The sequence below is a fragment of the Thunnus albacares genome, chromosome 12 (genome assembly GCF_914725855.1).
Source record: "Thunnus albacares chromosome 12, fThuAlb1.1, whole genome shotgun sequence".
Classification (NCBI taxonomy): Eukaryota; Metazoa; Chordata; class Actinopteri; order Scombriformes; family Scombridae; genus Thunnus; species Thunnus albacares.
In genome coordinates, this window is record NC_058117.1 from 14,483,999 (window position 1) to 14,497,021 (window position 13,023).

The 13,023-nt window shown below is 41.0% G+C and overlaps 1 protein-coding gene across 8 annotated transcripts in view; it reads right to left on the minus strand.

The window, feature by feature from the left end:
* Positions 1-13,023, minus strand: part of gpc5c (glypican 5c) — a 120,300-nt gene that overhangs the window by 80,011 nt on the left and 27,266 nt on the right. For all 8 annotated transcript variants that reach the window (XM_044369410.1, XM_044369409.1, XM_044369408.1 and 5 more), the window contains one exon: positions 8,235-8,938. In XM_044369410.1, coding sequence (XP_044225345.1) covers positions 8,235-8,938 — 704 coding nt within the window. The remainder of the gene's footprint in view (positions 1-8,234; positions 8,939-13,023) is intronic.

The window sequence follows — 13,023 nt, forward strand, 5'->3', positions numbered from 1 at the left end:
GCCACAAATGGACATTATGACATGAATACTTCATCTCTATAAAAGAAAGAAGAAGACATCCGATAACGTGAGTCAGATACAGCTTCTCTCTCTGTCTCTTTGGTCGCTAATTTAATCTCTGATGGTTAAATGTCTCTGTGGCTTTTTTGTGGTTTTTATCTCCTTAACAAGAATGCAGCAGGGATCATATAATGTGTTGTAGGTTACGTTGATTTGCTTGTTGAAGTTACAGTTAGCTGTCTGGACTCACTCATTTATTCGTTTTTAATTGAGTGGTTGTTCAGTCACCTGTTGATGTTGTATGATTAGTGTGCAGGAGGTCTGGCTGCTTGCTTCTGACAGTTTCTTTAGTTTGTTTTTAAGCTGAGTTGTATATTGAGTAATAAGCTTAAAGTAACTAGAATAACAAGTGTTAACTAGTGGTGTAACTGATCTTAGTTGATCCGTGTTCCGCACTGATCGCCCCCCACGGTTCAGCAGGCATATGAACTGCGGATTAATTGCAAAATTTAATGTCTCATTTAAGACAAAGTAAACAAACTGCTCTAAGTACAAGTCATGGGCAGATAGCGTGTCGCTAACAGGGATTTTGAAGAGCAACGATCAAACCAGCATCTAACAGGTCCGATGTGACATTTGAGTCATTTACCTGCTGTTTAATGTGCTGCAGCTGAGCAGCTAATTAGCTATCTAGCTGCTAACTGACATTAGCGGTGAATGTTTGTTATCATCAAGTTTTGATGATGTGGACAGAGGCTGTTTCATTCACTGTTTAAAAGAGGAAGGTTTCATGCCTCATATTGCAATAACAGCATTAAATATTTTATATATTTTATTTTATTTTATTTAAACATTGGACATCTTAAATGTTGTTTTCATTTAAGACCATGGGCAAAAGTTCCTTGCTGTTTCTGGCTGTAAGTGTGTTACAGAATAAATGGAAAACAAAGTTTTATTTTGTGTCCCCCCCCCCCCCCCCTTTACGATCCGTAACCTGTTCATGTTAACACCCCTAGTGTTAACATGTCAGCTTTGTAGACTATATTTTGTATATCGTACATATAGATAAGAGTGTGTAAGTCATGTTTTTGATACATGCATTAATACTTTTTGTGAACCTACACTTTTAGATCTGTGAATGTTGTAAATGAGCTTGTACTGTCCAATAACTATTAGGGATGCACAATATTGGATTTTTTGCCAATATCCGATATGCCCATATTTTCCAACTCATTTTGGCCAATTGTCAATACCACTATGGATACATGTACTTTTTTTTTTTCTACCTGACTGAGGAGACCATTACACATGTAATCATAGATTGTACTAACTATGATCAAGACAGACAATATATGAAGGAAGAACTGGAGCTCAGGAGCTCAGCATTAAAACTTTAATGATCCTGCTAAGTGGGACGAGCAGTAGAGTTTTCTTTGAGTTTATTAGACAGACAGGATTAATGTGTAGGATTTAATCTCTAGTCCACACGCTGGTTTCCAACTGCCGTTATAAACCAAAAAGAGGAAGTTTCCTCAAACAGAGTGGTAGCAGCTCCTCTGTGGACTGTTTCAGCCTGACAGTCCCGGTGCTTCCTCCTCAGGCTCCACTTCACTCAGAAACAGTCCACGAAAGGAAGTACAACCAGGCTGGCGGATGAGAAGGTGACAAATCAGTGATAGTCATATCGGCATAAATGTTGCCAATACTTCATTTTAAAGCCTTTATCAGCCAATATCAATGACATGCCGATATTATCGTGCATCCCTAATAACTATTAACTAAAATTTTTATTTTTTCAATGTTCATCAAATTTATACTAAGCTCCCTGTTTATGCCAAGCAACCAGTAATATTCATTGTCTTGTCTTCACAGAAAATTAAAATGTATTTAGTGGGAAATATAGAGATGTTCTATGTTTAATGTAAGATGTATGAAAATGAAGAATTGCAGAGAATGGGACAGGGGAAGTAAAATATTAGAGTGTGATAACAATAAAGTCTGTTTTCACACCAATTAAGGTCTTCCATTTTATTGTGGGCTAGAGAAAAAGAAACTGTGTTTGCAATGTAAGCCACTGCAGTCTATTGAGGTGCCGCCATGGTGAATGGAAACCTTCCAGTCATCCCACTGGCCCTTATTTCCATTATCTAAAGGCCCAGGCTACTATTATCATTCCTCCATAAGACAGTAATGAGAAGCCGGGGTAAAACCAACAAGCGGATAAGGTAGACCTGCATATAAACTGTTCTAATCTGAACCACTGGTACTATTTTCTCATAAGCAAACTATAGACTTTCAGTGAGCTACTGAGTGAGTGAATGGGTGAGAGAGTGAGAGAATAAAAGAAAGTGTGAGGGAATACATGCTTCTGTGTGTTAAGATTTATCTAAAAGTCTGATCATCTTCTGCAAGTAGAAGATATAAAGTCAGCCCTCGTGGGCTTATGACCCATATCATTTTTATGGCCATGTCAATAAACAGCAGTCTATGGTCTCTCAAGCACAGCTGACTCTGGGAGAAACTCTGAATTCAACAGGGCTTCATTCACAGGGAGAAAACCTCACTAAACATTGGAGCCACCATTTGCTCTGGGGCCCAATAGTAGCAACTTTTACTGGATATTTTCCAATTTTCTCCTAATTGTGTCTACTCAACATAATCCAGCCCCAGCCTCCCCCAATATCCATAACCATAACCACTTCCCTTCGACCCACGTTCACGCTCCATCTCAATATGAGCAGGAATGTGTTAAAACAGAATCTATCCTGCTGCTGCCCCACATAACTATCAATAGCTGCCTTTCAGTCGCACGCGCCCTGCTCGTATTGTCACAGGGTGGGCCGCACATCTAGGCTCCTTACAGGACTTCTAAAAACCTGATACCTGTCCAGGGTGCGGTAATGTGTGTGTGTGTGTGTGTGTGTGTGTGTGTACAGTATATGTGTTGTGACCCAAGTCCTACCTTATGACGTACTGCTACATATAGTGCAGACTCTGTGTAGTCTGCAGCTCACTAAGTGAGAGAGAGCGCAACCACAAAATGGTTTGGGATAACATCCCAGTGTAAAACCACACAGTCACAATAATTCCTTTAATAACAACTCCATATAATATTCAGACCCTGCAAAAAACAGAGTTACTTCTTTGTGCTTAACTTCACACATAAAGCATAAGTTAGAAAAATCAACAGTAGGTTAAGCAAGGTATTTGCACTTTATTTGCCCTGCAGTAAGATAGTAAATACAATATAATAAGAAAACGGGTGTTTAGGGTGTTCGTCTGGGACAAGGGTATATTTAGGTGTAAGGGTGAAGGTGGCTACGCTGACACAGTAGTTGTGCATTGGAGACTTAACAGTTTTCCTTGACAGGCCACTGTGGCTTTATAAAAACACACTGTGATTTAAAAAGGCCAGGGGTTCAAGGTAACACATGGCAATAGAGCTCCAAGCTGTACTGTGTGTGTTTGTGATTGTGTGTGTGTGTGTGTGTGTGTGCGGACATAAGTGAGCAAGTAAACTTAAGTGTTCATTTTTGCACCCTAGCTTGAGTGCATGCCTGTGTGCAGTGTATAACAGCAAAGAAAACGGGAGCCACCACTGTCCAACTGGGGGCCACCTCCTTTTCCAGCACCGATTCTCTTGGCCCTTTTTTCCAGCTGGCTGGGTCTAGTTTGTATGGCCTAGCTGGAACTCTTTCAATTCTGTCCCACTTGTCCCTGTGCTGGGCTCCCTGCTCTGGGCTTGCCTGCCACCCCATGAATACCAAGCAGGCATGCACACACATACGTTCATACACACACACAAAATACAAGCTGGGTCTCTCTCTGCATAGCTGTATTAGATCAGTCTTTGGGCCTGGCAACCAGCACTCCTCTGTCTGCGTGTGCATGTGTATATAAAGTCAAGGTCTATACATTTGGGAACATGTGTTTAATGTGGGGCCAACTGATGTAGACTCATTCAGGCTCTGTGATGTTCCACCACAACCTTAAAGGACCATTCCAGTGGTTTCACATGTTTAAGCTCATTAACTACAAATTACTTTCATTTTATGTTACTGCCAAACATTTTCCACTAGAATTGCTATACATGATAAATGTGTTTTTCCTACCTTACAGGCAGCCATTCATTTCAGTTAATTCTGGTAAACTAGAGTGTTCAAATACACTTGCGAAAAGCAATGGAACTTGCTTGAGAAAGGTAATCTTTAGACAGCACATCTTCAATACACTTAGTCAAAGTTATTTCACCTGACTATTGATGAAAAACATAGAATTTGGCAAATTTGGTGGGCAGAGATGCACTACTCAGTAGCATGTTACAGTTATCTGATTACATTTATCAACAAAAATGTATTTCAAGGAATAACAATTTGAAATTCTGTAATTACAAAACAGTTACTAATCCCTGTAATAGGCTATTGCGCCCACATTTTCAGGGATTGGTTGTTTGTCACCTTATTATAAGTTGGATAGAGGGTTAATATCAATTCTGTTTTTGTGCATTCAGTGGACAGACTGGTCCCAGACCTGTTAGCTTGGCACAGGGGCTTAGATGTGTGGCTAGCCTCTGCCAAAAGTGGAGGAATATACCTTCTGGTAAATCAGTAAATTGTTGATGGGCCAACATGCAGACTGAAGAGAGATCCACCACCAAATTGCTCCCGTTTAAAGGACTTTTTATTTTCTGCTGTGACATTTCGAGCACAAGGCTCTTCCTCAGACTTCTAATAAATACAGAGTTGCCATCTTAAATACCTATAGTCCATACTACAAACACATGTGACATGACGCACCTTTTGCAAATTCCCATCAATCATTTTTTTGCATATGGTGTTACATTTTCCCTATGTCAAAATAATAAAAACTTTCATAAATAGACAGAGGTACCTCTAATAGGTAGTATGTATGATAGCTATTCAGCCTGAGTCCTTTATTGGAGTACAAACTACTGGGGGTACATGAGTTGTATAGACTGTAATTTTCACTATGTACATTTTGTATATATATAGCCTGTATATAAAAATCTGTTTATATGTAAAATATGAAATGTAAGGTTTTCAACAATTTGATTGATGCCAATTTGCAGCATGTGTGTTATTTCCAAGCCGGAAGTGCCAGGTCTGAAAAATAAGGCCAATGAGGATGTGACCTAAACCTGCATTGTCTCTAATGGCCAGCAGGGGGCGACTCCACTGGTTGCAAAAATATATCTGATTGTATGGAAGTCTATGAGAAAATGACCCTACTTCTCACTCGATTTATTGCTTCAATAGACACTTTCCTAATGAGTTTATGGTCTCAATTGCATGTTTCAAGTGTTCTTCAAAGGAGCATGATGTTCATTTTGTAAATTATGGTCCCGTTTAGAGTGAAACAGACAAAGCAGGGTATGCCTTAGAGCGTGGCTACCTTGTGATTAGCAAGTCGCTACTACAGCAATGTTGGTTACGTATGTTACATAACGTAACTCCAGATTAGAATAGGAGTATAGGTGTAGCTGCCACTATTTTAGTGTTTTCAATTCATGAAAGCTAATTACAACATTTTGGTCACCTAAAAAGTCTTGTTCAGTGTTTGGTTGTACTAAAGACCCTCTGAGGAGTTAGCTGTTCAGTTTTTCCGGTAAAGTACATTTTGTTTTAATCCTTTTTTTTGCTAGCCAAAATTAGCATTAGCATTAGCATTTGCAATAGCACAGTTAACCATAGAATGTAAATGCACCATGGTAACCAAGCTAGCACCTAACGCTAGTGTTAATGTCAGCTCCACCCTCTCGTCCAAACATGGTCACTTCTGGCTCCAGAAATCAAGATGGCGAGAGATGGAGTCAAAATGCTGAACTCAAGGCTTCAAAACGGGAGTCCACAAACTAAAGGCTATGTGACTATGATGTCTACATCCATTTTTTTTACAGTCTATGGTTATGTCACATGTGTTTGTAGTATGGACTTTGGGTGTTTAAAGTCCATGTAAAGGAAAATGAGAGATTTATTTTCAAACACATTATACATGTTAGAAAACAATCACTGAAAACATGAAAAGACTGTGAACTATGTAGTACTGAACTCGAGCCTAGGGGAGGGGGGGTGGGTTGGGGCACATTCATACAAACTTTCGTTGGAGACAACTGGGATTCACTTCGGATAATCCGCTGTTACTGGTGAATGGGGCCATTTTCAGTCAACCTTAGCACTCAAGGAGTTATTTTAAACCCAGCTGAAGCGTCCGTTAATGGGTGGTGCCACCTATGGCTGAGGAAGAGCCTTGCGCTTGAAACGTCAAAGCAGAAAATAAAAAGTCATTTAAAGGGAAGCTGTTTGGTGTGCGGATCTCTCTGTTCAACTCTGCTAAGTATTTTTTGATCCAGCACCCATCCTATTTGGTAGTAGGACGTGCTTCTCTTATCATTTCTTATCCAACATGCAGACCCACCAGTATGATCCTTTAAGTTAATCCGGCCAACACACTATTTCTTCACTGACTGACCACAGTAATCACTGGTCTATGAAAACAATTGACTTCAGTGGAAGATTGAAACCGTGCATTAAGTCAAACAAAATTGCCAAGCTGAAGTTTAATCCACTAACAGCTTGCACATTATGGCCTCTACAGTGTTGTCTTACAGTTTCCAGTCCAGTTCTGGGAACAGTTCCAGTGTAGACTTGTCCACAAGTGGTCCCATTAAAGATATTAGGGGACAACTGCACCTCACATAAGCCTATCAACATTTGAAGCATTGTTCCTACATTCTATGCTCCCATATTCAACATTGTTCATATCACAGAAAGCTACTGTCCAATAATAACTCAAGGTGTAAACAGGTCCGGATATGAATCATAAAAACTCATATCTGTAACCCTTCATAGCCAACTAATGAGATGGAGAGAGGTAAGGATGAGGATAAGAGAGGCACAGACTGGGAGAATGAACAGAAATAACAGACTATTTCCATAACTCAGGGAAGTCAAGTCCTGCCACCCACTCAGTATCCAGGGGCCACTAAAGGCTATGGAAGCATGATGTCCAGAATTCTCCAGCTCATGCCCAGGGGGGAGACACATTCATAAATACTCTTGTAATTTCATTTGAAAGCAGTGGATACACATCATAGACCGTATATAAAGATGGACGTAGTGAGGTGTGATGTCACCCATTGGTGAAGCCTAGAGTTGCTGCTTATGGTTGGCGCCATCTTTTACATTTGGAGCCAGGACCTTCCAAATAAGGAGTGCAAGGTGTTACCTTTCATACTCGGGAAACACGCCCCGTTACCTCAAACCGAAGCCAACGCAGAATTTAGCAATTGAGACCATAATGACTCATTGAAAAAAGTTACTTAGTATTTCTAGAGAAATATGCAAATATGCCTGCCTATGGTAAGTAGGACATTGATTAAAATGTGGAGATAAGGATCACAGTGCACTGCATTTACTGACAAATCTAATTTTAGACTATATATTACTTTGTATGCATGAATATGTGCAAGATTAAGAGACAATTATGAAGACATAATCTGTAGTTTTAAAGCCGGAGTGTTAAATTGCAAAATTAAACACAATTCCTAACTAAATTGATTTTTTTTATGTTTATTCAGTGTAGTCTAACCATACTTGCTGTGAACATAATCCATGATAAATTGTTAAACAAAAGCACAATTTTCACTTGAGATTTAGCTGCAGTATTCAGTTAAAAGAACTGTCTGGCAGTCGTTCATGAAACTGTCTTCATGTTTCGAACATCCAGCTTATGACTACATATAACATGAGGCATATGGTAGCACTCACACTGTGCATGTGCACCCAATCCCCACTTCATCCTCTACTTTTCTCATTTTCATCATAGTCAATGAGGAATTTGTAACATTTCCTTGCAGTCACAACCTAAACAACAATGGTGATTTTTAGCTGCCTTGCCATTTTGGAAAATGACTCCTTCTCTAACATCAGCTCAGCCTGCATTTCTTTGGAGGAGACTGAACAGTTTTTTTTTAGTATAAACAATATTTTTCTCTGAATAGTTTCAACACTGTGCAAATATTAATGTAGTGTGCAGGGTTCTTTGTTGCATTGGTGGAAAAAATAGCTCATAACCCACATGCAAAACCTTTCCAATCAATACATTAAACATTGCCAAGGTACATGTATAAAACAAAGACGTTAAACAAAAAGGTTTGGAGGCTTTTGCATGTGCCATTAAAGCTCCTGATCTATGTTTCTCCAGTGTGTACTTACTGTGGCTGTGATGAGTGGACCATGAAGCTGTGCATAAAGCAAGGCCTCATCAACATGCCCCCTGACCCCCAGCAGTGCTAGTTCCAGGCTGTGGTGCCCGGCCATGGCGTGAGTAAGTTGCTCCAGCAAGCTGGTATACCTCCTCCAAGGCTGATCCAGCTCTGAGACGCTGGCCAAGCAGCCTCGCATTACATTCAGACAGTAACCCACGCAGGGTTTGATCAGCGTCAAGCCTCTGCAGTGGGAGCAGTACACCATCTTCACCAGGCCCTTCACACACTCTCTGCTCAGGCTTAAATGTTCGGTGGCATTCATCACCTCCAGACCTTCCTCTAGGGCGAGGCCCAGTTGTCGCCCGGCGCCCATTGCCCCAGCCAGTTCCTGGGCCATGATGGCTGCATGAGGCCCAAAAGGGTTGACATCCTGCCTGATCATACGGAGACAGTCAGCCATTTCGTTGCCCACCATCACACTGCCTTCAATGCCTGGATTGATGAGCCGTGTGTAGACAAGGGGGAAGAGATTGTTGAAAAATTGGTGAACTGTCGCCTCCACAGAGACGTTGGCACCGCGGAGGTAGAGGGAGAGCGAGGAGAAGAGTTGGTTTACATGGGGCAGGGCGTTGCGGGACAGGGATGAGTAGGTTCCCTCCAACAGAGAACTCAGGTGGCCCTGAGAGAAGGTTAGAAGGTACTGGAACATGTCTGCGAAGAGAGCAAAAGAGAAACAAAGAGATAAGAGACAGATGGAAAGATGAAAAATGTTGATTTCAGTCACTGCATTTGAGAAAGGAATATTGAAAATCATTGATGACATGATGAACAAGCTTTTCATGAAATGCACATACATATCCAAACCCTGGCACCTAACCAACTAAGCTAGACTTGTGTGTCAGTAAGTTGGGCTGAGAAACCAGTGTCAAGTTTCCTTATAATACAGTTGGATGTCATTGTGCATGAAGTCATCACCCATGAAAGTATGTCTTAAGGAGAAAGTCTCTGCCTATATGAAAGAGACTCTGAACAGCACCCTTATATGAGCAGCAACCACAATCACTTTGCATTTTCTATGGCGAATGCTATATAATCCAGATTCTAGAGGAGTGTTTGACATGAAACCAACCTGCAACTCACACACACACACACACACACACACACACACACACACACACACACACACACACACACACACACACACACACACACACAGACTTGAAACAGTTGAGTCATCCACTTCTTATGTCATTTCCTGGTGAGCAAGTGAATGCTGTAAAGCAATCAATGATGTCAGTTACTGTAAGCTTGGGCGGTATCACGGTATTACGGTATACCAGGGTATTTAGAAATCCCGAAGGTACGATTTTCAGTACCGTCAAGAATACAGATGTAGTGTAAATCTGGAGTACAAGGAGCACTTTAAAGCAGCATGTAATCCCCCCTCCGACCACAATGGCAAGTTGCAATGGCAGAGTGGCGCTGTCTGCATTTATGCTCACCGACTCTACGGGAAGTGAAGACTGCAGAAGGGATTCGAAGACTAACTTCGCAGAAAACTTTAGCCTTCAGGAAGTTTGTTCCTGACATTATTTAACCGTTTCTCCGCTGTGGTACCGGATGAACGGTGAGAGACAATGTTAATTGTTTTATCTCTAAATATGTGCCTTGTACTTCCACTCATATTCTCATATTCTGCACTCATGTTCATAACGTATTTTCTGCGCAGTTGGGAGTTTGCGGGTCGGGTCGTGTTTGGGTGGTTGATTCATGTATAGTTTTGTGAGTCGGGCGGTGCGCATTGGCTCTCATAACTGGTTGGGTGGGTGGTAGCATTAAAAAACCCTAACCCGCACATCACCACCAGACAATGTCATACACGCTACAATGACTTCTTTGACCAGCAGCTTTTTTTTTTTTGTTACACAAATACTGTCATATATCGTATACCGTGGTGAAATGTAAGGAAAGAATGAAGGTATGAAAAAATAGATACCATCCAAGCCTTAATGTCAGTGCAGAGACTGATTAGTGCCAAAGAAGTGCCAAGCAAGTTACTGTAACAGACTAGAAAGACAGAAGGTGAGATGGTAAGCAATGGCGAGGGGGTGAAAAAGACAAAACTTGGAAATAATGCTTGACTCTCTTTACCATTAATTTTCTGTATGTCATATACAGTAATATATATAAAAATAAATAATAATAATACAAATATATAAGTAAAAAACAGCCAACTCATCCTTTTATCCCACCATCTCCTTCACTGTACGTCCACTTAATCCTATAACCCTCTATCCTGTTCCCTCTGTATGTAGATGTATGTTTGTGTGTGTGTGTGTGTGTGTGTGTGTGTGTGTGTGTGTGTGTGCATTTCTTGGACACAACACTCTCCTCTGGGTTGTGATGTCAGCTTAAAAGCATGCCAGGACATGAAGGAGCAGTAGCAACTGTAGAGAAACTGAGACTGGAGAAGGAGGGTGCCAACACACCCCTGCCCCCACCACACACACACACAAATGTACACACATACACAAAATGAACAAACTGAAGATAAACCCAAAGTGTATGATAATACTGCATATGGTATTGCAAGCCAACAAAACATTATCAATTATGTAGTGTGGGCTTAAGTTTATAAAAATCAGTTTGCGTGATGTTAACACTTACATATTCATTCATAATAATAGCACATTACCCATTGTAAATCTATCCCAGTACAATGATCGTTACCAATATGTCATGTGTTTGTCTGTGTGTGCGTGCCTGTGTGTGTCCAGCCCCTCCTAGCTCACAGACAGAAGGATAACAACAGTCATGTCCTTCTCAACAGCTGCACTAATATGACCGCTGTCTGTGACACACGGGGACTCCCAACTGGCCAGTAAAATGCACAACGCATTTGTAATGCACCAGAAAACACCATCGTCATGATCAGAGCAGCTCCCACACACATAGCAGTTAAAGTTGTAACCTATTAAATGGGTCTTGAAGAGCGCGACTGTGTGTGACAGAAATAAAGCAGACAGACATGAGAATTAATGGTCTGTTAGGGAATATTAAAGGAAAGGGCGACGAGTTTTAGTCTGGCGGCAGTCAGAAAGATATCCAGAGATGTCTAGCTAGAGACAGAGCAAGAGGAGACAGAAAATAAGAGAGACAAAAAAATGGGTAGAAACAGCATAAGATTGGCAGAGAAGTTGTCAAGCCACAGTTTCAGTTCCACTTCAGTGTCTCTTAAGCCTGTGGGACTGCAGAGTTGGTACCAGTGTGAGGTCTGCCTGCTTGCCTGCCAGTCAGGCCGCAAGGCTCAATAGCCACAAGACATTTACACCACAAGATGCACCCACAGGCTTAGGTTACACTGCATTACATAATGTTATTATAAAATTATCATGCTTAGAAATACCACGGTGTAGTCTTACTCTCTGTGAGGTGTGGCGGGGGCAAAAACAAAACTGGACTAATCTGTAACTCGAGTTTTCTCAAGAAGAAGAGAGGTGACATTTCAAAAAATATATTCTTATAAGTACATCAAGACTGGATGCACATCTTTTGGAGGGTTTACGACAGGATCATTAAAACTTTAAGACATTCTGTACTTATTAAAAAAGCTTATTTTTATCTGCCAAGAGAGTGACATAGAGAGAGAACACGAAAGAGGAAAAAAGGGAAGAGAGAGTGGGAGATCGCCAGGAAAAAATGGAATAAAAAGAAGCGACTGAATTTTTGAACAAGGAAAAACAACTACTGTACGAGAGGACTCCACCTTGTGAACATGCTCTGACATCTGGATTCATTTGGCCCCTAGAGTCCCCGTCTTTCCATTGCTGTTACTTCAAACATGTCCATCTCTGAATATACAGAATAGGACAAGAGTCCATCATTCTAACTGCACAATTCCTCTGACAAACAAAAGCTGATCTCATGATTCATTCATTTTCTACATCAGTTTTTCTCTGTTCTATATCAAGTTTTCTCCCACGCTCAAATGGATCCGGTTTCTCATTCTGTGATAAATCAAGTACAATCATTGTGGGTTTCTCTGCACTTTCCAGTACTGGGAAACAGGGTGAGAACAAAAAAACAAGAAACCAAAGACAGCTTTTTTAAGTCCTAACTACCATTGCATGATAGTCAATTAGATTTGATTCTTCTGTCTGACCACTGTGTCTGAATCTGGATTTGACCACACTCTGTTCAGACACACAGTCGTGGGTGGCTATCATTACCATGTCACAGTCTCCCCTCAGTAAGCCTCTTGGGAAATGAAGTCTGCTTGGATTGAAGCTATTTTGCATGAAGCAATTATCTTTAATTTGCTAGGAAGTCCTAAAAAACACTGAAATTCAAAACACATAATTCTTAGGCTAACTATACAGGAATAAATGAACAGGCTTGCTTTGTCTGTCGCCCTGTCGGACTAATCTGACATACTCTCTGCTCGGAATAAACAAGGTATTAAAAGGATTCGCAGCGGTGACAATGCAGAGGAGGCCTTTGTCCTACAGTGGCCTAAACTGAGTTTGTATTTATGACTTTGGTCTAGGATATTATACCATATCTTTCCACCAACACTATGCCAAGGCCACTCTCTGAGATCACTGGGCTTTAATCATAAGAAGCTATTTCCACTTTACATTCTGCATAGCAACCCGGTGTTTTACTGGCACAATTAAAGCTAAATTGTCACCATGGTGAAGCTGCCTCAATAACGGAGTCAAAATAAGCACAGTGGCAGCTCTATGGTTTAAGTACAAGTGTGGTGTTCCTTGCCCTTGCTACCCAGCGGTCTCTGA